The sequence below is a fragment of the Rhyacophila brunnea genome, unplaced genomic scaffold (assembly GCF_057557595.1).
Source record: "Rhyacophila brunnea isolate RB1 unplaced genomic scaffold, BYU_Rbru_1.0 scaffold_23, whole genome shotgun sequence".
Lineage (NCBI taxonomy): Eukaryota > Metazoa > Arthropoda > Insecta > Trichoptera > Rhyacophilidae > Rhyacophila > Rhyacophila brunnea.
In genome coordinates, this window is record NW_028232893.1 from 12248743 (window position 1) to 12275264 (window position 26522).

General features: G+C 33.4%; 1 protein-coding gene across 1 annotated transcript; it reads right to left on the reverse strand.

The window, feature by feature from the left end:
* Positions 1-7480: 7480 nt before the first annotated feature.
* Positions 7481-11523, reverse strand: LOC147069509 (glucose dehydrogenase [FAD, quinone]-like). The gene is made up of 3 exons (XM_085950262.1): positions 11316-11523; positions 9917-10087; positions 7481-8973 (listed from the first exon to the last, which is right to left on the reverse strand). The coding sequence occupies exons 1-3, from the start codon at positions 11521-11523 to the stop codon at positions 7481-7483; spliced, it is 1872 nt and encodes a 623-aa protein (XP_085806388.1).
* Positions 11524-26522: the final 14999 nt, after the last annotated feature.

Here is a 26522-nt window from a genome sequence, read left to right on the forward strand (position 1 = left end):
TCTTGTTTATTCACTCAAACTCAAATATTTAGATAGCATTGTCTTTAACACATGTCTTACAATATAATATATAACACCATCAACAGATGGTACTAGAAGGAATTTGAATTCAAATTTAAATTATAATAATTGTTTTAAGTTTTAACAATTAGTAACTAGGCAGAAGTATGTACCTATCTATGTAATTTCCAAGCATTTCGGATTATCTAATTACTTTTCTTTTTGCCATGTCAGATCCTAAGAAGATCACAATGTATTAATTTGGGTAAATGTGCCGCAGAGGTGGACATGAGATTTTACAACAGACTAAACCAAACCTAACCTAACCTAACATAATCTAACCTACCCCAACCTAATATTACCTTATATAATCTTAGTTTGTGATAATGGTGTATCAAAATGTATGAATATTTCAAATTTTCAATTAACGATTATTGGATCGAAAAGCCGATGCGCCGACAAAAAAAGGTATTTATTATAATTGCCTACATCGAATAAACTGTTTTCGTAAAAAAAATATATATAAAAGCTCGTGTCCACCTCTACGGTACAATTACCCATGTTTTTTTTATGTATTATCAAAATGTCCAGGATATTCTTAAAATATATAGTTCTTTCAAGTAAACTGTTAATCGGAGGAGTAATATAAAATATTAGCGTCCACGAGGACTACGTGCACGCACTCCTATCGAGTGGTGAATGCTGGAGGTAGGCTGTTAAGATCCGACATAGATAGTGCACACTAAACTCTGTCAGTCAAACGAATTTGTTTTCATTTAACTAAGACTAGTTTTTGTTAGTTTTTAAAATTCAGTTAAACCTTGCCTAATCCAAGCCCTAGTAGATAACAGTAAAATAATATTCGATTATTTATAAAATACTTTAAATTTTGCCATTAAACGATACATAATTTCAGATATTTTATAGATAAAACAATATTTTTTTATCGATTATGGCTTAGTCAGGCAGGGCTTAAAGAATTAAAAAAACTGACCAACACTATCTGACATCTGTAATATGATGTATTCTTAATAATTCAACGAAAACAAATAAGTATGACTGTAAACGTGTGCACTATTATTTTATTTATGTTGGATCGCCCATAGTATACCTAAACTATTGTGTTTTGGTTAGACAGGGTTTAATTCAATTAAAAAAAATAAAGCACCATCTGCCAATTGTATTGTTAGTTAAATGAAAACAAATAAGTACCTACGAAAGATATAGCTTAGTGCGCACGATTTATGTTGAATCTTAACAGCCTACCTCCATCCTTCGCCTCTACTCCCAATCGAGTCTCGCACTTGCTAGGACCGGCCCTAAATGCAATCATATTAAAAACGTTGTAGTTTCGCCATAAAGTGTTGTTTACAAAACATTTCTCTGTCTATGATAGTAAACATTTTCGAAAATACCTACTACTTGTTAATATAGTTTTAAATAAGACAAGCAAAGACTATAACTCGAATCACGACTTGTGGCTCCATCTTGTCAAATTTCACTTTCAAATATACAAATATTTACACTGACTCTCATTCACTTAACACTTTTATTAATTTACTATTAATAACACGTTAATTTATATTTCTGTATAATTAGTTATAATAATATTGTGAACAAATTCAAGGTGTGTGTTATGTAAGACAAGCGGTAGATAACTGTCCAGTTTTCAGTACATAAGCCAAAGTTTTTGTATTTTTCCCTTGCGTTGGCACATTTTTTCATTGTCTGGCATTCAATTGATTTTAAGCAGTTATATAATAATGTATTATTTCAATTAATAAGTACCGTTCCGACTTCCACCTGCAATTTTCTTTGACGCAAATGACGCAATCGATAAAACTATTAAATTATACCAAAGTATTTTTTTTAAATTAATTTATGTGTTTTTTTTACAATATCGATTTATATTTCACAAAACAAAGGCCCAACAAGACTGTTAAAATCAATGACGTCTCATGGGAGTAGACAAATCATGCGTTGCTAAGAGACAGCAAATTAAAACAAAAGTTCAGTAATTTTCATCTCAAAATATCTATCTAAAACCAATTTAAAATAATATATATTTAAAATCATGGTTATAAAATGTGCGTTCGTTAAACTCCGTTAACTTTCAACTATAGGTGCGACGAAATTTTGGATTCGCTGGCAATCGGAGAGCGAAAGTGAGCTGTGAACTCGTCAATTTGTTTCGTGATGGCGACGGAGGTATTAATTCTTAAATCGTGTAAAGATGACTAAAAAACGTTACCCAATTACTTGAAAAAGAATACATATCATTGAATATATTAATATTGTTACTAATAGAACATTAAATGGACACATGTTGGATTTATATGACAAATTATATTTCGTTCGCCACGCGTCATTTGCACAATCCTGACATATACTTTTATTGTTACTTTTATTGCATCTAAAATATTTATATCGTTAAATTTAGAATACTACATAATTTCAATATATTTTTATAGTTATTTTTAAAAACCACCAATTAAAAAATATAATTATATTACTTGATATCATTTTTATTTGTATCTAATCTAGTTTCGGTATGGTCAGAATAATTTAACCGACACCTACATCAATTGTCCATTTCTTTTTGGTATTTATACTAATCAACTAATCCTTTTATTTCAAAATCCTGCTCTTGACATTCTGCCTGCCCAGTGGAAAGCAGCCATCTGGCTCAAATTACAATAATATAATACCTAATAATCGTTGAATACACACCCACACTCCATCGACCTGACTTATGTCAAACATTTTTTTTATGACTATACCAGTGATTCTCAATCGGGTCCTCGGGTCTCAGCGAGAATTCGGTAGAGCTATAACTTGAAACAAATTTGGAAATGGTTTAAGAAAGGGTTGACTTAACCTATTTTTAAACAATGTGTATTTTATTTAATTAGTAAAAATCGAAGAATCCAGTTGTTAGTAGGTATAGATCCACTAGTATAAATTGTCCTCTGAGTAAGGGCGCTATGTGTTAACACGTGACATATCATTTCATGCTTTTTTTAAGATGAGCTTACTTCTAAACATTAACACCTGACGATTTATCTATAATCAACATCATCTTCTACTACGCATTGTTTATTGTGTTTGTATCAAAGCGTTTAAAATTTGCACTATACCCATATAGTAACAGTGCAGTAATGATTTCCGGCTTTACTATTTATTGTTAAGTGTGTGTTATTTACCTACCGAATTACTTAGTATGTTAAAATAACTATTCCATCAAAATTTTCGCCTGCTGCGCTAATACATGATTTACTCAGAGGCGAAATATCATCTAAAATAGTGTACCTAAGCCGGCGTATTTAGTCTACTTAAAAAAAATATTGGGAATCACCACAGCACGGATTAATAAATAGAATTCAGTACAATACACATTATTGGTGTGCAATAGTGTGTTGCAGCCTTCAAATACACCAATATTGAATGAGCGTCAGTGCATAAGCCGAGAGCAGCTGTCAGAACGAAGGACAAGCTTAGAATGACGTATTCTTGACACGTGTTTAAGTATATCCTATATTCTTCCTAACCCGAGATCGTTTGCATATTATTGTTAGGTATTTCAGTTCCCTGGTAATTAACACCCGTATTACATTTTAAGAATATTTGGATTTAGATACTATTAATTTAGTTATTTATGTGAATTTAGTATAAAATAGTGCTATGTCATATTAGGACAAATAGAATATGCGTGGAATCGAGAGGTTAATTTTGAACTGCTTGCTTGAAAGGTTTGATATCGGCTGATTAATATAATGTTTGACTGACAAGTAGTTTGAGTTCGTTAGTTATAATTTATGTTTTAGGATTTAGGGATGTAGACGCCTGACGCACTGATTGATTTTGAGGCCTCCCGCATTTACTTCTTATGCTTTACCATACTCAATTTACTGCTCGTTACTCCACACCCGTTAGTTATATCAGTTCCCATTAATTCTGTGTTCCCTGGGAATCACAGTAAGAGTCGCCATTGTTATTTTCCAGCAGTCTGACCCCGAAGATTCTCTCTAAAATTAATTATATTAATAATCACTCCATGTGTAATAATTACTTTTTGTCGCTTGGTCCTGCTTTGTCGGTTCATATTTCCGTCTTGCTGTTGGAGCCTTGTGGATTATTGAATAATCAGCAATGACGCACGGTAATATAGTTTTGTGGGATTGGCATTTTTTAAATAAATTTTAATTGAAGAACAAGTCTTTTCAGCGTCTTATAGGTAAATTATTATTTTATTGGAATGCTTGATTGTGTATTGTTGAAAATACATACTTTTGCAAAACGCCAGAAACATACCTATCATCATCAGTGACGTCACTAGACAAAATTCCGTCCCTAGCATTGATATACTACTAGATGAGCAGTTCCCATGCAAGTGTCATTTTAAAAATGTACCACAAAAGATATTACGAATATCGTCTTATAATATTTCCTTATAGGTAGAATGCGTTAAGACCGATAACATGGATTCCCGAATTTCAACCGTATTGCCCTGGCTGTAAAACTAAATTTGCGTTCTTGGAATAGTGAACCTAAGGGTGGCTGCGACGCAAAGCAGACAGAGCAAGTCGTCATGCGCTGACTATTAGTTAGAGTAAGATGCAAGCTAGATTTGGCTTACTCAGTAAGTTTTAACAAAGGCCGAGTCGCTGAAAATCGGGCGTCATTTTAAGAAGCATATGATTCTCCAGTAGTATATCAATGGTCCCTAGGCAGTGTCAAAATGCCATCCCATTTTTTATAGATTTTTTTTATCATCTTTCCATGACATATATACCACTAAATCTAATTTAAATACCATCTCTACTTCAATAAACAATATTGCGGGTCCATTGTTTTCAGATACATTTAAATATACACCTGACAACTTTCAAAACTCGCGAGTGACTGCCAAAAATATTTGGATAAATTAATTAGTTGACTATGTACCTTGATACCTATAATTCAAATATAATTCTCAGATCTGCACATGTCATTGCTGGTCATAAAGGATGTGACGTCCAAGGACAACGGAAGTAAACTAGACATCGCAAACCCGACAAAAAATACAATCCTGTTAAACATTCTATGTTAATTAATAGGTACATTTTGTTTCCAACCAGTGAGCTGAATTTTTTAATGGAGACTAAGTGAGTAAGACTAAGTAAGTGAGTAAGACTAAGTGAGTAAGATACTAAGTTTAGGTAGGTACCTATTTCTTTATATACCTAATGATTCTTCTCGATTTGCCGCCCTTCGAGTAACTGCCGCCGCTAAGCGACGCTCAATCTGCATACCCCCAAGGGACGTCACTGATCATCATAAGTACAAGAAACTCGGTAACATAATTTACCTGGATCAATTACGAGGCCAGTCGCCTTTTATTTGGCGGTATTTAAAACACCTCATACATCCCAGTTTTTAGGTATAATTGTATATTATCATTTATCATGATGGATTGATTGATCAAAGGATAAGAGTGCCTACAGATTGGTTATGTATACTTACTCAATTAACTAAATAAATGATCTGAAAAATTACATTATTCATCTTCTTGGTCATTCCCTCATGGCTGAGGATTGTGACCACCTCTAAATTTAGTCATCTGAGCGATCAAGACTTTCCACCCAATAAGCTCCTTCACTTGGTCGCTCCAGTTCCATGTCATGCATATTATAATTTTTGAATTTAATTATTTTTACAAATTTTCATAAAATCAAACACTTTTTTTTACATAATGTAATTTACATAATCAGGTCCAATTAATATTGTCCTCCTTTCAAAATAATGGTATATAGAATGTCTGATAAATCATTCAATAGTAAAAATTGTTTTTAATTAAATGATTTTCTGTTTGCATCATAGATGGCACTGTTCTATATCTCTACTAAATATTTATATTATAATAAAATGAAAAAAATATTGGATTATAATAATATTATTATAGAATAATTTTATTCTATTGTTACCGACATATTATTTGTAAGTCATAAATATATTAATTCATATAATACATAATCTCAAGTGTGGATATCTACCAAATTTAAATGACGTTTTTGAAGGAAGATCATAGATGTCGTGGCATTGATTATTTTTGCAATTTTTAAATAAAACTCTATTAAAAAACTCTAAACCTAATTTTGTTTTCGTTTATTTTACAAAAAAATATTTACATATTATTACACTATAGTGCTAACTTGGTATCGTCCTCTTAGGTAATAAATAATATTATATATTTAACATTCATGATAATAATCAATTCTCTTGATAAAAAAAAATATATTTTATAAAGGAACATGACAAATCACTCTTTATAAGTCCAATCAATCACATCAAATTACTTTTAATACATATAATGTAGTTTTCTTATATTTTAAAACACTTTTTACAATAAATATTGTTACCTACAACAATTAATATTATTAAATGGTTGTTTCTATGGAATAACTCAATCTATTCATACAATATCTATGCATGTAGACTTTTTTCAATTTTATTTTAACAGTATATCTACTAAGCACAATATTCAATGGCAGTTTATAGATTGTCTCTTAATTTCATTAAAAATATATATTTTATTTTGACGTGAGCCGAACAGCATACTTTACCATTCGTGTCAATGGAATTAGCATTTGAATCTTTACATTTTTCCAATTTATGGGTCCATAAAATAAATGGTGTTACATGATTTTTGGATTGCATTCAATGTAGAGTATACGTTTTATAACTTTGCACTTTTTTGCACTCTTAACTATACTGATACACCTCTTCGTCTCATTAACTCGCATAAAATTAGATCAAATCGTCACTGTCCTGGTAGAAGACACTAATTCGAAAAAATCACATATTGTGTTAGTTATACCAAAATGTTCCTTATTTCAAACTTGACCGTCTGGAAACCTTTTTAATAAATAAACAGTCTTTATTTTAAAGTCATCCTTTTTACGATTACTTAATAAACTCACATGATAGACCATTTCAAACATTTTAACAACTTCAAAGTCAAATTACTTAAAACTAGTATTCTCCAGTTAGTGTGTTCTGCCAGAACAGAGACGAAATGATATTTATTTGTTTAATTATATGTGTAGTGATAAATAAATAGACAAATAATGTAAACAATATATTTTTAGAATATATTACATCATTTTCATCATCGAGCCGAAGTGAAAAGTTATAAAGCATATACTCTACAATCTACATGATATACCTACCTACGCAGAAAACACATCCGTATAATGTATAAGATTTCACGTCTGAATATTCCTCATGATTTTTAAATTAAAATATAGTTGCGTTTACGTCACTAATGTCACAATATACATGTACCCACTGTACCATATGATTATTGGAGATTCATCTGAACACTAGACTATTACGACTCGTTTGTGAGAGTAATTTTATTCATTGTGTCTTTTTTTCATCCATCCATTAAATCGTGTCCTCGGTTATTTTCTTCTATATCAATTTAATACTATCTCACCTATCAGGTGTTCCTCATCCAGAACTCTTTGATGATATCACTCGCCTTTTCCGCCACCATAATAACGGGACCATTTGTATTTCCGCTCACTAAGTTTGGCATGATGCTGGCATCAGCAACCCTAAGTCCTCTTATACCATATACCCTCAACTGTGGATCAACCACAGCTGACTTGTCCCAGTACGGACCCATCTTGCACGTACCCACTGGGTGATAAACAGTAGCTGAATACTGCCTGATCATGCACTCGAAGAAAGCGTTTGTATACATCTGGATACTACGACATGCTGGAAATACGTGGGGCGACAGCTGAGAACCGAATCGCTGCATTGATTTGGTTCTGGACAGTGCTATAGCAATCTTGACTCCTTCTCTTAGTGTCTCCAAATCTCTTTCATCTTTGAAATAGTTCGGATATATGAATGGATAGTCATAAGGATTTTTACTTCGTAACTTAATCGATCCTCTACTTTTCGGTCGTAACAACATTGGCAATATACTCCAAGTGTCCATATTATCAATTGGACCAAAAACAGCTTTGTAAAATTTATCTGTTAATCCGTGTGCCTTCTTTACTTGGTTTCCACCGTCAGAATTCGTGGATCCTGATATGAAGTGGAATTCTATATCGGGATAATCGTCGGACACGTTTGCGTATTTGGTATTCACGAATGCCAGTCCTTCAACACCTCCCATTATTGTTAAAGGTCCTTCACCGAATACGGCATACTGCATTAGTGCGGACACAGTGTGCAGTCTTGACTCAACGATTGATATCGGTTGATTCACCATAAAAGTCAGTCCGCCCATTGCAATATGGTCTTGTAGATTCTCTCCGACTTGTAGGTCTTGTATCAGAGGTATTCCGTGCTTTGCTAATTCTGCTTTTGGTCCTATACCGGATAGCATTAGCAGTTGGGGAGAATTCACTGAACCACCTGAAACTATAACTTCTTTTGCAGCTGTAACTCTGTGAATCTGTCTGTCTTTTACAAACTCTACTCCGAAAGCTATTTTACTTACTGGATCAATTAAGACTTTCGTCACGTAAGCATTCATAGATATATCTAGATTTTTTCTAAGTCTAGCCGGTCTTATGAAAGCTTTTGCTGTAGAGCAACGGCTTCCTCTTCTGGTTGTTCCTTGGGCCACCATAAATCCTGTTTGCTTTTCTCCGTTTATATCTCTATTTTCATATCCCATTTCAACACCAGCTTGTACAAACGCTGCCGCTAGTGGTGTATGATATGGAGCCTCGCCAATTGTCAAATATCCTCCCTGCGAATGATACGGCGTCTCTGACAAGTAAGGATTCCGGTTGTCTTCAGACTTCTTGAAGTAGAAAAGAGCGTCTTCGGATCCCCAGCCGGGGTTCCCCTGCGCCTCCCACTTGTCATAGTCTTTGTGGTTTCCTCGGAGGTACAGCATGTAGTTGAGGACTGAGGAACCGCCGAGGACTTTTCCACGTGGCCAGTTGCAGCGACCTCCTTCCATTGCTGAAAATTAAAAATAAAATAATATCAGTACACACATGCAGACATCTAGCGGATATCCTGATGTTTTTGTCGAATGTGTAAGCCATTGGTTTCTTACCGGTGGTTCAGAGTGAGGTTAGTCACAAAACATATTATGTAAATTTTTTTTCGTGGTTTCGGTTCTCGTGACCTGTCGTAATTTTGGAAAGACACAAAGTTTAATATTCTAACTAGAATTAATATTATTCTGGCACCATCTTCTGACTTTCCCCTTTTTTTCGTTTTCGTTCTGGTTCAAGTAAAAATATATAATATATTGTTTAGGTTCCGGTTTTCGTTTCGAAAACAATAACGGTTTATCGGTTTTCGGTTCAACTCTGAGTGATTAATTTTTAAACGTTTACATGATCGCGCCGATGTTGCGCCTATGACAACTGAACGATAACCATGATGCCCGTAGTGGGGAATAAGATCAAGTTAACACGCGTGTTTGAAAATGTACCGAACCGATTTAAGCCGATTTTTTTCGGTTTTCGTTCCAACAAAAATAATGGTTTTTTCTGTGTTCAGTGCCGGTTCAAAGCCCTGCTGTTTTCTCTGTTTTGAGGCCACATTTAAACAACATATAATTAATAGTATGTAATATACGAGTATATTGGCATCAATAATACACCACCCTAATGAGGATAATATTATATATCTGTGTTTATAAGCTGCCTTAGCTGTATTGTTAGAATACTTAATGATTTCCCAGCTAGAGATAAGACTACATTCGGATTTATTGTGTATAATGTTAATAATCGACTAAATCGACATATTATTTTCATAGGTTTATGGTTTCCACAACATATTAGAGCAAAATGAACTAAACCGATATTTCCTGTTATTCCAGCAAATATTTACTGTACATAAGCTTTGCAATCTAGTCAATGGTACAATCTCCAAAAGTACAAATAATATTTACCAAGACACGCTGTCCCTTGAGGTTCGCTTTTATATTTCCAATCCAGTTGACTGAGCTGAAGATATGCGGCTAGTAATGGTACATCGCTGATCTCCGTTTCGTCTCCTCCAGCCTCCAGTAGTAGAACGTTCCAGTCTTCGATTTCTGATAGTCTGTTTGCTAGTACAGCACCTGAAAAAAACAGTTATCAACATGTCAAAATATATACAGCATTGCCTTATTTATTACCAATTAGCCAGCAATACCTGCAATCTACAGATATCAATAATTACTGTATTAATATTATGTGGATAATATCGGATTCAATTCTCACTATGCCGTGTCCACATTGGCAAAGCAAAATTAAAATTTAACGAGGTTGCCAGCAACTTGTTGCCAATGTGGACACGGCTTTAGATAACAAAAATACCATAATTTTTCGACACCTAATCAATTTATTTGGAACATCGTCAAAAACATGCCGTACCGTACATTTGTACCGAGTTTAACTTAACCGACATTCACCATAATACATTAGAAAATTTCGGTGTGATTAGGAATTGTATCGGTAGCTTAATCGGTAAGGCTCACCGCCCGGATTTCGATTGATGTAAAATCGAGTCCCATTCGTACAGATTTTTACGATTTTTCTAATATTTATGTCCCCGATATTGCTCTAAATTATATATTAACATTCGTAAATCATGTTTTAACAACGGTTCCTCACTTGGAAGAGAAGAGATTATATACTTAACTTGAGGTGTCAGGCAAAGGAAAAATCAAACACTTATTAGATATTTAAAATGTGAAACACTTGATTTTGTTAGGAATTAATTTTTTTACTCTAAGACCGGTTTCGTCAGTAAAACATCTTCAATTATTGGTAAACAGTACAACCAAATAAAATATAATATATTATAAAATTAACTGTTTGTTATTTGTTATGTTTTCACGAAGAAATAACAGTACGGTTTATTGTTTAGTGAATCCAGGATATTATTGTTAGGGACCGTCCACATATGATATCACACGATTTTGGCTATTACTAACCCCCTTGTCTATATTACGTCACATTTTTGACACCCCCTCCCCCTAAACATTGAAAAACAGGAAAGATATTTTTTTTTAATATTCATCCTTTAATAATCCCCTTAAATTTTTGGTTTACTTTGTGACGTCACATTTCCTCTGATCCCTCCCCCATTCGTCTCAAATCATCACAATATATCAGACCACTCCCCTTAGAGCGTGACGTTATATGTAGACGACCCATTATTTGTAATTATAAGCTGCTTATTTAGATGTCTAGCCATGCCCTTTGATGTATAATTGAAAAGCAATCGATCCTACTGATAACACTGTCACGGTAAAACATGTTTTGTAACCAAAGGTTAGTTAGGTTAATTGATTTTAGTCTCACCTGCCGATCCTGCGCCCACTATGATAAAGTCATATTCCGGTAGAAGTTCGTCAGCGTCAGTATCGGCAGCTCTCGATTCAGGATCCATCATCTCGTATTGGAAGAAGGCGATTGCTCCTACGAGCATGGGGATGAACCAAGCCACCTGCGATGAGGCGGTTACCGCAGCACCTCCAATGGCAGTCGCCGCACCCACTATTGCACTCATTTTTTTTAAATCTAAAATTCTTCTTCTCAAAGAGAAAATAGACCAGTTTCTGGTTTTTTTATTTAATCAAATATGTTTTTGAACTATTTTTAATGTTTCTATTCGTGTTTTATAGACGAACTCTCAAATTTCTTATAACTTGTCAAAAACCGATTTTCTTAAGTTGTCCGTTTCCGTAATCAATATTATTTTTGTCACATCCGTTTTATCTTCTCTGATCTCATTGTTCCACATTATTTAACTGCTTCAATTATTTTCCTCATCTAATTTATCAATGTTTCATCTATTTGTCAATCTTCTTCTACACTTAAGATTTATTTTTAAAATTTAATATAGTAATAAAACACTATTTTATTAATGTCATTATTTAAAGTACTTTGTAATAATTATCTTTATTCCTTCAACCAAGTTTCCTCTATTCTCATATCATCGTGTATAAACATTTTATCCAGTTCGTTTAATATAATATCTTGTGGGTCATGTTAATTTAACGAATATTTTTTTTCGTTTTCCTGTATGAATTCTTCTTCAGGCTCTCCAATGAAAGAGATAAAATAGATTTCTCTGGAATAGATTTCTTCTGGAATAAAAAAGATCTCATTTAGAAAGATATGATTTTTTCATAGATTAAATTTTACTATCAACATTTTTAACAACTAAATATAAAATTATTAAACCACTAGGAAGACAAAAAACTTGTTGTAAAACTAACATTATGCTGAAATTTATATTTTTAGTAACGTGCCCTGTGTAATATAACAGAAAATAATTGCCCAAAGTAACCCTCTGTAAAGTTAGTATCCTATCCCTTCATCAGTAAATGTTTTACCACATTTAATAATTGATGAAGTCATCCAAATGGCACGAATATCTTCTTTAATCTTCCAATCTTTTTCATTATTTTATCGAACCAGTACAGTACGCACGTATAATTTAATTAATAACAGAAAAAAACTGTTTTAATTTGTTATTTTCATGTGTCATCGACTTCATCGACTCGATCATCGATCAAAAATAATATTTTTAAAATTAGAACCCTTTCGTATTACGGACTTTATTTTTGTTTTGGAAAATATGAATATTTATAATTCAAACTACAAAATTTCTTTATATTCATCCGCATTTTAATTTATGCACTGTCTTTTACGACTAAAGTTGTGATTATATTGAGATGCACGTCGCGTACTATCACGCTGTCACGGTGACAAATTTAGTATATGGTTTCGTCATTTTGCAGAATATTTTGAACGATCACACTCTAAATTCAATTATAGAGAATGCCAACTCGAATGAATTAGTATTTTGAATTATTATTCATTATTCATGCTAATTTCAATTAATTTTTAACAGTTTCTACGTGTGCGTACGTTAAAATTACTTGCGATTTTACATTAATAGATTATATTTTAGACAGAACCCAACCTGCAGACCATAGATAATAGACAACATTCTCATATAATTTTGCGATTTTGACATGAGTCAAAAATGTGTAGACATATAGAAAATGAGAAAAAATGTTCATGACTCATCATGCAGGTGTCGATGCAGTGCGGTACAGCGTGGGGTGACCTCATTGTTGTTCTGGTGATTTTGGCAGAGTTTGTTAACACACAATCTTCGTTTAAAGGTTTAAAATGTGCTACGGGATGGGAGCATCAGTAAGATAACATTTTAAACTCCAAGAAAAACGACATTAGACACTTTTTTCCCGTAGCGGCGGCTTATTGTGACGTCACGTGATAATACGCGACGTGCAGCATAATATAATCACAACTTAAAGGTTTCTATTCGTTCATGCGGCGTGTGAATAGAACATTTTATGTACCTACGCATTTTAATTTATCATGACCAGAGGAAACCAAACCTTGACCATCTGATCTATCGACAATAATAACAAACACTTTCAAATTGATAATCATCATTTTCAGTGTGTTAAATAATCTGTTATTAACCACTATGACATGCGATATTTTTTTAATCAAAGTCGATTTTATCTGATTCTCTCTAAATGATTTAAGCGAATGCCATAAAAGAAACTTTTATTTCCTTCTGCATATTCAATATTATTATTTGCGACTATATATTTATTTCAATATACAATTCTTAGAATTTCTCTTTTATCTACGGCGGTCGCTTAGAAAGAAAGTGGACGTTCAAATATGCAGATTATGTAAGCTTATATGTTACCAAATGTTTAGCCATGACTCCCATCTCGTGACATATTGAATTGACGTTGTGACTATTAAAATGTTAAAGTGTTTTTATTGTATGACATGTATAGGTTATTGTAAATTCTCACAGTACAAATCGCATAGATTTATTCGTATTTTTACTGTTGATAAATCGTTAAGCCAATAAGTCAGATTATACCAACATCATAAATTTCACTTTTCTCCGTTAGGTAGAGATTATGTCGTTTGTTAATTTTAAATTAAGAACTCGAAAAGCTTGATTTACAAACAAAAGTATTTTTTTAGTAAAAATAATTCATCTGGTGTTGATTATAATATTATCTACGTATGAAAGAAAATAATAGGCGCATCGAAACAAGCCTACACTTATTGATACTTGTTTTGAGATCACGTAAGCACCAGTGGCGAAGGGTTGAGATAGGCTGTTAATAACCGACATATATAGTGCATACTGAACTTTGTCAGTCAAACGTATTTGTTTTCATTGCACTAATACTACAATATGTAGATAGTGTTTGTTAGTTTTTAAAATTCGATATTAAACTTTGCCTAATCCAAGTCATAATAGATCCTAATAGTCAAAGGATATTTTTTTATCAATTTTGGTTTAGGTCGGGCTCAATGAATTTAATAAAAAAAAAAAGAACCAACACCATATTATGTAAACTAAAACAAAGAATTAGTATGATTGAAAAAGTGTGCACTATTTTTGTCAGATCGCCTATAGCCATACCTAAACTATTGTGGTTTGGTTTATGCACGGTTTAATTGAATTTAAAAAACTAACCAGCACTATCCGTAATAATATGTATTCATAATTTAACGAAAACATACACGAATGACTGACAAAGTTTAGTGTGCACTATTTATTTCGAATCTTAACACCCTACCTTCACCCCTGGTATGCACAGATTTAAAAACATGACTGTTTGAACCTACTACGTGATTGCTTGATTTGTAATACCACTCTGTAATAAAATGTTTTCAAAAGAAGGGCAAGAAACCAAAATAGATGTATTAAGGCAGGTGGTAGTTTATGGGATGGATGGAAAGGTCATTAAAGATGACCCTCACACTAGGTGACCCGTAAAAGCAACATTCGAATCTAAGATATGTACCAGATAATAGTTGAAGGTTCAATTCTCAAGAATGTAGAACATACGACTAAAGGTTTCTTGAACAGCTGATATTTATTAAAGGGGTTAACATTATTGCAGTTGCACAAGACATAGTATAGTCATGTAACTGCCTTAAACTAATATTTTAAAAAAAAATGTTTTGACTGTCATTATTTTTATGCCTTGATAGATTACAATGAACACCCCAAGTACAGTGAGTAAGAAAAATTATAGAGGAAAAATAACAAAAATACGATGAAAACAGTAAATTAAACGGACTGATTGAGAGTGCAATAATATATGAAATAATTGAAACAATTTAATTGCACATAGCTTTCGCTTTTTTATTCACTATTGACATCTCAAACAGCAGGTCAATCATAATCGTACACCACGGGAGAACTAACTACATAATATGCTTCAGGTTTTTGTTACACGTAAATTGTACGTAAAACATTTCACCGTGGCACAGTTCGCCGTGAGCTTTCTATCGGAAAGAGATGGCCGTATATTATACGGTCTCTAATTTTATTAGATTCAATATGAACATTAATTCAATTTTCATAGCTGATCTTGGCAAAATTCATGAATTCAAGAATGAAAACTTAACTAAAACCGAACCTAACCTAACAAATAATCCAGTATATTGGCTATTTTCATGGCTTCCTGTAAAGTGTAAACCGACATGAACCGTGTTTTATTTACACATGAATGTTATGTCAATACTATACGACCCAAAGAGGTTGGACAGTCTTTAATATACGGCCATATATTTCCGATATGTACAGCATTTCACGGTGAAGTGTAATACGGCGAACTGCATACGTACAAGTTTCCGGATACGCCAGAGATCGTGGATGGTTATCACTGTTATCAGGAACATACATATCAACAATAACGGATAGTTCACACGTATTTCATATACCTCTTTATTTTCTATCACCAATATATATAATATATACACATATGTGTACATTTGAATCCTAAGATTTGGTTTACGTCACAGTAATAATCATGTGATTCTCGTTACAAAGATGTTTAGACCACAGAACAAATTAATCAATAGAATTCAAGCATGGTTTTAAATGCATGAGTGTCCTACGAAAATGAAACACACATTATAGGCGAGCATCAGTATGTGTTGCAACCTTCAAATACACCAATTGAGCGTCAGTACAAAAACCGTGAACATTTGTCAGAACGAAGGACAAGCTTAGAATGACGTATTCTTGACACGTGTTTAAGTGTATCCCATATTCTTCCACACTCGATATCGGGTGCCTGTTACCCCACACCCGTTAGGTATTTCAGGTCTCATTAATTCTCTGGTTGAGACTCTTCTTCATTATGATCCTTCAATTTTTTAACAATATTACGTAAAATGACACAAAAAATCACTAATGTGGCCTCACTATTAGCTTATAACTTCTTATAACACCACATTTGCATTAAAGTCTTATTTGCACAATATCGTATTATAAATTAATTGTTTGATCAATTAAATTTAATAAAATTTAATGAACTCCGAACACAATTGAGAATAATCTAATTATTAGATATTAAACACTAAAATATGAACTACTTATATAATTTTTAGTCAACTGTCAGCTACCTGTTCGTTAACTGTCAACACTTTTCGATGTACGTTCGAAGATGCTTTGGTTGTAATTGAATGGGAGCTCGAAATAGTAGCGATGTTGATTTTAAATATGTACAAACTTTACAATAATCAATACGAGGTGACACACAACGCATTGGCCAATATTTTTGTTACATACGACTTTTTGACGTGACTGTATTTTCGTCGGCCCAGAGGCGTCACATATGATTTTTTTTTCGGATTTTATAGCTATTATTTTTTATCAGGGACTAAGTTTGGTAGTTTTTTTAAATTTTAAATCAATAATTTATTTGTATTTAGATGTCTTAGTACAAAGTTGTAAAATGTTATATATTTTAGTGTTATATATTTTGTTCCATACAACACATTTCTTAGACAACGGAGTCATGAAAGAAAATATAAAAAATACTGTATAAAAAAATTGGGGTGGCACTTTGTCTAGGGATGACAGTGGCGAACAGTCATCCCTAGACAAAATGCCACCCCAATTTTTTATGTCATCTCGGACTTCTGCTTCTGAATCCAAAGAACTGTAGATATTTGACATATTATTTTGTGTCGTAATATTTATATCAGTTGAAATAATTTTATTTATCACGTCACGCCACTGTGTTGAACTCTTTGAAATGCAAGGAACGTCCCTAGAGCGACACTTTCTATCTGCACTGCCTACCATCAGGGCGGCACGTAATCGCGCAGTATTATTTTGTAATTAATTTTATTTGTCCTTCACGATATTAAATTTTTATTGCAACCGGCCCGTCATTTTCGCAAAATAAATCCGATTTCGCAAACGGAATTCGGAGAATGCCCGATGAGTTGTAACGTTGAAATATTATATATTAATCCGCAACCATTAATTAAGGTATCCCTGATGAGATTTGGTTTCGCAAAGCATCTGACTAGCGTGTGAAAAGCCCTTGGTTTAATTACAGCTCGTCAATGATGTTATACTTCCAATACTTCTACCGACTTTCAATTGGAGATTAACTTTGCTTTTCCTCTGCCATCTCGTCGCTATAGATTGGTTTGTCGAATATCCGTTTTTGTTGAAATCGACCTTTTAATGCAGAAAGATTTTTTGTATCTAAATGAACCAGAACCTACCGTTTCTTTAAATTGATTTGTAATTATTGATGTAAAATATCAATGTTTGTAATGAATACAGCATTCATATGCTGTAAAAACAACATTTGGTCTATTCGACAAACCAATCCTACAGCGACGACTGTTACGTATCCACACCCGTTATGCAGACGTACACTGTACCATAACTAAGTCAGTCGTCATTCAAAGTTGTACCAAGTGTCTTGAACTAGTTTGACATGCATCAGAGTGTGCGTAATTCATTTTATTAATATTCAAATACAAATAGAAGACTTTCAAATACAAGACTGTGGACATCTCGCTTACCAAAATATTGTTAAATGTCTTCTTCTTCGACCATGTCCGATCCTAATACGATCATATAGGCCTCCACAGAGTGTAGGTTTGTATTAACAGATTTTTGTTTTTACGAGAAATGGATGTCAGCCACTTGCTCAACCTATTAGGTACATACTCTGACATATAGTGACTCATACACAAATTGAAAAAACAATATGTGTACTTGTCAGAACCAGGATTAAACCGCGCGGCCATCGGGGGTGTACCGACAAACAAAATAATTTTGGTCATATTTACTGTCTCATCGGAAGTAGCGACGTGCGGTCTCATGGAATTTTGCTCTGATTAAAGCGCGCAATTTTACGACGTGTTTTATCTAAACTACATTTAACCAAATCAGTAATGGCGAACCTATGGCACGTGAATATTTTATTTTGACGAGAAAAAAAAAATACCTATAATAATTTTTAACGTTTTACAAATAAATATATATATATGATGCTAAAAAAGAATGAAAATAAAAATATTTAATCTGTTTACCTTATGAAATTAATCTTAATATATGTCACGTTGCTTCAAAAATAAATTGTTATTTTTAAACTTTTTAAATAGAATTCTTCAGAAACTATTTTATCCTCATGAAAAACTGCTCGACACGTCACAGTCGAAAAATAATATTTGGGAAATTTTCGCACACGTACGTAAAAAGGTTCGCCAACCCTTAACTAGATACTATTTTTGTAGGTGTGGACATGCGTTTAGTTTTTAAAAAAATGTGTAGCTGCCTTTATAAGTTTACAAACCATTGTACAAGTATTTATTTGCGGACAAATTGTATAAGTGAGTGTTTTTTCTATCGTTTCTATTAGTTGTGATAATAAAAATGACAAATGGTGATTTATTGAAATAATAAATAATAATAATATATTCCTTGTCTATACACACAATCCACGTGAGATGTCACGTGTATTATTTATTAAATTTCTAATAAAAACAATCACTGACGCTTTAATAAAACTCTCTTGTACTCTACCACGCTATTGAAAATATATTGGTACTTTCTCTTCGAATTTATTTCAGCAACGCGAGAAAGAAAATTACAGCCAATATAAACATTATTGAGATAGATTCGATTGCAGCGGTTGTGAACCGGTTTATATCGAGCGTTCCTTAAATTACAATTAACTGTCATTAATAATTGACATGTTATTTGGTTGTTCTTATTATAGTGTTATTATAACAACCTCTTAGTTTGGCTTTAATTGTATTAATTAATTCTTGGTTGTACACTTATAGCTGAGGATCGTGACCACTTTTTAATTTTGCCATCCTTTCAGCGACCAAGATTTTTCATCCTTCTCGATCTTCCGCTTCTCTCAGGGCAGAATGAATGATGCCCCCCAGTCAGCTCTTTCATTTGGTCGCTCCAGCGTGCAGGCGCTCTTCCTGTGCTTCGCCTTCCCTAGAGGCCACCCAAAACCACCAGTCTCTCCAGGTTATCTGGTACGCGTCGTACAATATTTCCAAAAAAACTGCAGAATGCGTCTTAGACATACTGGCGAGAGCCGCTCATTTATCTGCAGTCTCTTGATCATTGACTGGTTCGTCATGTGTTCCGTCCAAGAAGTACGAAGCATTCGGCGGCAACACCACATCTCAAAGGCATCAATTGCTTTCCGCTCCCTTGCCATCAGGGTCCATGAATCGACTCCGTATAAAAATATAGAGAACACTAATGTTTGCACAAGCAATCGAAATTCCCCGAACCTTCCATATAGTAATAATTCTATGTATTCCTTGATATATTGTAATTTTGTGCTAAAGGGCGTAAGTAATATAAAACTTTTTTAAGATTTGTGTTAAATATCTGAAAGTATTTATTCTTTGAGACGTATCTGAAACTCTATTCCCGATTGCAAATTCCAAATATATTTTTAGGATGATTATAAACATGGTTAAAATAGTCTATAAAACATTTTTAATAGAAAGAATAGGTGTAAAATTCGCTTAGCTTGTTACAATGAGGTTATTACTAGCTAGAGTCAACTGCTAGAGCCTACGCTTGCCAAGTAAAATACGTAAATTCGAATTCAACTCTGTCTATGATATTTCCAATACTTTTTCTAATATGTATGTTTTAGATGGTTTTCAAAATACAATATTTCAAAATAATAGTATCTATCATTTAAATACATCATAATTTAGAACACATAGTTATACTAAAATCTTTTCGTACATAGATAATAAGTAGGTATATTCGAGTAGGTACAGTGACGTTCCAGGGCAAAATGGCGCCATTAAGCAAACTTAGAATGCTCTATTGAGAATTAGAACATTTCCACGAAAGCAACTCTCAAACAGCGGTTGTTTTAGATACGTGGAGGTCTGTAGCACTGGCATGTTTAGAGGTACCCTTGTGAAAAGTTTACCAGTGTTGTAAACCGCCATAATAACATGTTTTACAAATGGTATTACAATACAACACTATTTTTTTTTAACAAAGATGTCGACACTTTCTAATGAAGCTAACGCATTTTCTGCTGTATATAAAACCGCTAATGCTCTCAAAAGTTGTAATATTGGTATTCGATCCTTCTTTCGCCCGCTTTTATTGTGTGCCACCCCTATGCAACGCATGTTCTTCCTAACCCCAAGGGACGTCATTAAATAGGTATCTTTAAAGTACTTTGAACAGTGTACGTGATCATTGAGTTTGGTATCACTGTTTTCTATTCTGCCGAATTCCAAATACATTGCTGCGAATTTTAAAATGTTGCCAGTCAAGTCCGCGAAGCGAAACAAAAACAGATCAATCTATTTTGTTTCTCTCTTTAAACAGATATCTACTTAATAATATATTGACTGCATTTCACTTTTCATTTCAAAAATTATGTATTTCAATTCTTTGTTACAATTTCTGAGTGGGTAGCTAGTTATGTGGTTGTTTTTTCATTATAATTATTATAATATAGTTCATTGATTTTATGAGATGACATCATGGCTTGACTAAAATTATTATGTTTAGCACAAGAAATTCTTCCTGCATTTTAGGCAAATTTTCGGACATGTGCTAAACGTTTTTATAGATAGTGTCATAATAATGCATCGACAGGGCTTGTAAACTAATCCAATGTTGTAATGAAAATTCAAAGATGAGCGTATTGCATCTAGCTAATGAATATGAAAACGTCAACTACTGACGATATTAAAAAAGACGCGCGAAATATTTGACAGGACTTCGAAATTCGATAACTCTATAGTTTTCATTTCAATACGTTGTTCAATGTGAAAAATATACAAATAATTTATATGGTTACAATACAAAGAGATTTAGTCAGGAGTCCGATCTCTTTGTTACAATACCTTTTTGTATCCTAGCTAGAGAGCACATTTTAAAATATCGGTAGGGTGGCGGGCACCCTCTGTTTTTTCAAATCAAATTTATAGTTGAATAAATAATTTCGTAAATAAAAATAACGTAAATAATCAAAATAAAATTGTAATTTTAAAAAATTCTGTCGCGGTCGAATAGTGCCGGTGCATACAAATTGGTCAATGGTTTTGGAAACCCTGCTCTATTGTAACTGTTTCAAAGCTTGATTTGATATAAATAAATCAGATTTCAAGCTATAGGCACATTTTTATTTACTTGAAAAATTATGTTTATTAAATGAAAAAAACTTATCTATGTGAATTCAGTGGCGAAGGGTGGAGGTAGACTGTTAATACCCGCCATAAATAGTGCATACTAAACTTTGTTAGTCATACGTATCTGTTTTTATTGAAATAAGACTACAATTTACTGATTGTGTTGGTTATTTTTTTTTAATTCAACTAAACCCTGCGAAAGCCAAGCCATAATAGGTAATAGTCAAAATATACTCGTCTATCTATAAAGAATCTAAATTTATGCAATTAAATCATACATACCTTTAGATATTTTATAGATAGAATAATATGTTTTATCTATTATAGTTTGGCTTAGGCAGTGCTTAATTTAAAAAAATGAACCAACAAAATTTGAAATATGTCTTCTTAATCCAACAAAACAAATAAGTATAATTGAAAAAGTGTGCACAATTTTGTCGTATCACCCAAAACATACCAAAGCAATTATGGGTTGGTTGAGGCAGGGTTTAATTGATTTTTGAAAACCAGCTAATACTATATCAGCTGTCTCTCGGACTATTGTGTATTTTTACACTGTTCTAATGCTTTAGAGTCAATATCATCGTAGTGTTTTTTTCCTTATGATAAGTGTTCTAAATTTACATCTTAGATGGTTAGGTATCATCCGCATTATGAAAATACAGCCTTCCCAGACAAAACGTCCTACTTTCGCGTGTGAAACGATTTACAGATCGTGTGCAATACATTCGGCAGGCCGTATTTATGTAAAACTGTTCTGTTATCATTTAGCACAGTTAAATTAAATAAATCCACACTTCGATTGTTTAACACTTTCCAAATTGCACTTTCTTAAAACTCGTAATGCGAGGCATTGAATCGACTACAATCTTATTGTTGTTGACAGTGACGTCCCTAGGTCCCAAAGTACCTACCTCCCCTAAGCAGACTTGTCCTCTCTTAGTTTTGATTTCAAATTATCTTTACCAATATTATTATTATGTTCTCATTTTCATTCGCATTTTCACTGTCAAACAGTGGTGGTTTTAGGTACGTTGAGGTCTTTTGCGTTTAAAGGTTTACAGACAAAACCATGAAAATGTTGCTTGTATGATAAACCGCCATGGTAATATGTCTCATAATGGGTATTACAAACAACAATATTTTTGTTGTCAGGTGTTTTTATGCTTCGATTATTTTATTAAATTACATCGCACCCGGGGAATAATAGTGGCACAAGTCCAAATTTGTCATTTTTGAGTTAAGTATGCAGAAATATTCCAAGATATCATTTCTATCCGCACATATAGCGGCATAATTCTAAAAAATATAATGGTGGCCTTAAAAGCATTTTTGTCATTATGCGGACAACATTCAAAATGAGATGACTCAAGTCACGCTATTATAAATTAAATTTAAAAAAAAAACTGATTTAACATACCAAAATAAAATATTCAAACCGCTTTCCTGCAAAAACAAGATCTCGAGTTGTGCCCCGGATGCGACATAGTATATCAATTCTTTCCAATGAAGCAAACACATCGTCTGCTTCATGGTAAACCTCAACTTCTTTCAAAAGTTGTAATTTCTATATTTGTTCCTTCATTCGCCGCCCATATGCAATGCACGACCTGCCTACCCCTATGGCACATCACCAGTCTTGCAGCTAGATATCTTTTCAATTTTACCTGCAGTCTGTAATTTAATGTAATGCAGTCACTTAGACTTTTTAATTGAACCCTGCCTAAACCAAACCTAAAGATTTGGTTTATAGTCCAACGCTGAAGACGCGCGGCCACATATTGGTAAATACCCAAACATGTCCGTACAAAACTCTGCAATTGTATTTTATGCAAAAGGATTATTAATTATTTTGTAGCATTATACAAGCCAAAAAATCAATTCACATTCTTAAGGAACAGATTCAGACGTCTTCTAACCGTTAGTTGTGCCCAATCTCTGGCCTAACTTACTTGAAAAACATACATTCTTTAGTTGAAAGAAATTGTAAAAATAAATAATTGTCATTTAATATGTACGTATTTTGTGCACCTTTTTATCATGAGTGTTAAGTATTTTACAACGTTTTTATTAGCTCGTATTCTTGTTTGTCCGGTGGTTGTATGCCCAGTACAAATCTTGCAATCGATTTTTACTAACATCCCGACTAGCTAGACATTTGAAACTTTTAGAATATATCAGGACACGATGCCAATGCATTATTTTAATACTTTTAGCCATCTTTAAGCAGAATTGAATTCATTTTCAGTCAATTCTATTTTGTATGGAAAGTTATTTCAGAAAAATCCGTAATGTTTGTTTTTTATTTACTTCATATCAAGTACAAGTTTGAGCATATAGAGCATAATAATTCAACAGAAAATTTAAAAACGTTGTATATAGAAAGTTCTTTTTATCTTGTAATTATTTATATTATTGTATTATATCTACATAAAATTATAACACAGCATACATAGGTAGCTTTGTTGTCATGACAATTTTTTATCATCAAGCTTGAATATTTATACAGTGGCAGATAAAAAAGACAGTTTCAAAATATGTTAGTCAAATATAAAAAAAAAAAAATTGTTTATTTAATCACTTCTACGGATGGTAGTACTATGTCGTAATTTATTTTATTAATGCCAGTGATAAGTGGAGTTGAGTAAGTAGATATCTTTACCTACATAATATGATGGACTCAGTTTCAATTTTGATTCGTCTACCTGAAATAATAGTATACACGAAAAATCATGATGCTAACTCTGGAAGTGGCCGTGGCTCCGACTCCCACTTTTACTTGGTTCTTCAAGGGCGCCGCGTGTACGCCTCAGTTTCGTATTGATAATTATATGAGAGACGCAGTTTGTTTTCTCATTCATCTTCCTGAGACGATTATATACACGAAAAGTCATAGTTGTCGATTCCATTCCTCACCGTCCCAACTTAGTATTTGAAAGACACCGTCTGTGAGACTCAATTTCGTATATTCCGACGCAATTTGACGTAATATGTTGTGTTAAGTTTGCGCCAACGTATTGTGGTTGTTGACATCATTTTTCTTCTCTTTCGATGGGATGCCATGACTTTGTCCAGGATTGTGTCCCGGATGATTTGGCCTAATTTACGGAAATAGCATGTGCAAGATTAGAATCGCTTGAGGAAAGCTGTTGTGTAGATCAATACTCCATAGTGAGATCTTTTTTTATTTGGCTCTACAAGAAATGAATTTTAGTCACTTGCTTAATCTATTGAGTGCGTCCTCTGAGATCAAACAACATGTTAATTTGTCATTGCCGGGATGCATGCCCGAGACCTACGACTCCATAAGTCGGCACGTTACCGTAATGAGATTTAGTGTCATCTAAATAAGAACCACGTTATACAATAACATCGCAAAAACTTGCCCACTCAGCTGATTACGTTATAAGTATATTTATATATTAATTAATAATATTACAATTTTCCACTTTCTTTTTATGACTAACACGGATTTAAAATGATTCAGACTAAGTACAGCTCTGAGAACTATACATATCGTCGTTGAAACTAGAAAATTGTGTAACTCCAAAAACACTACTTTACAGGAGAGACAAAAAACATTATGGTTTCCTATACAAATGTATGGTTTTGGAGTGAAATCATCCATGATTTAACAATGATACAATTTTTCTGGAATTACAAAATTTGCAAGACGGATAGATATTATCAACGGCCACTAGATGGCATTCAAAGTCAATTTTCGATTAAAACGGAGTTACACAATTTTCTAGTTTCAACGACGATATGCGCAATAAAACGTTATGTAAAAGTTTTGACATTGCATCTATAACGTTGTTATTTTGACAAAAGAAAGTTTCAAAAAGAATTATTGGTCATTGTGTCTTACAACTATGTGTCATTGTAATTATCTGACGTCTTCTTTTTCATCCCGATCTCATAGCTTTGACCCATATGATTTAGTAGTCTGACAACCATTTTCGTGTATTTGCTCGTCCTGTATTGCGTCAGGGGAAAACCGTGGCACTCTTGATTTGATCTGTACATCATGATGAAGCTTTTGCTCGTCCTCTATGAACTTCATTTTGACCAAAGTTTTCCAATTATGTGTCTTTTCCCTATAATAGTTTGCGTATTATGACCAAACAAGTTCCAGGACCAGTTCCGGAATCGCCAAATTGTAATCCCGGGATCAAAATTTTGGCTCGGGATTGCATTCTCTAGTGGTTATAAAATAAATGACGAGATTCCCAGATGATACTACATTAATGGCTCCAGATGAAAGAGAACTCACAAACCTGTTACATTCGGTAGAGGAAGGAAGGGATTAACAGAAATAAGACAGAGTTAATGGTTATTGATCATACTAACTTCTACCCGAAGTAAATAAACCCTGAAATATAGAAAAAGTGGAATTGTTTGTATATCTGGGATCGAACATTAATAAAAAAGACGGTTGCAAAACTGACAAAATCGATGACACATCTTACCACTACGGGGATGGATACAAGAATCACAATTGCTACGAAAATTATACTTATGCAATCATATTAATTAATTATTAGTGTTCTCCATATTTTTTTACGGTGTCGACTCATGAACCCTGAAAGTAAGGGAGCAGAAGACAATCGGTACCTTCAAAATGTGGTGTGTTCGCCGAATGTTTTGTATTTCTTGGACAGAGCACAGGAGGAACCTGCCACATACATAGTCTCCATATAAAGGAATGGCTGTTGACCCATTCTGCAGCTTTTTGAACATATTTGGCGCGGACCAGGTTTTGGTTTTGGGTAGTCTCCAAGGAATAGCGTTAGCGTGCTGGAGCGACAAAGTGAAGTAGCTTACTTGAAGTAGCCTTCACTTTGCCTTGAGAGAAGCAGATGACCGGAAGGGTGTAGAGTGTCGCTTACAAGATCACTGCATCTCAAGATGGGGACGATCCTTAGCATCGAGAGAACGAGAATGCTTCCAACGATTCAAATATTTATCATTAAATGTATACATACTAGGGTTTGCTATACCGAATGAATATATCAATACCGGTATTTCGGTATT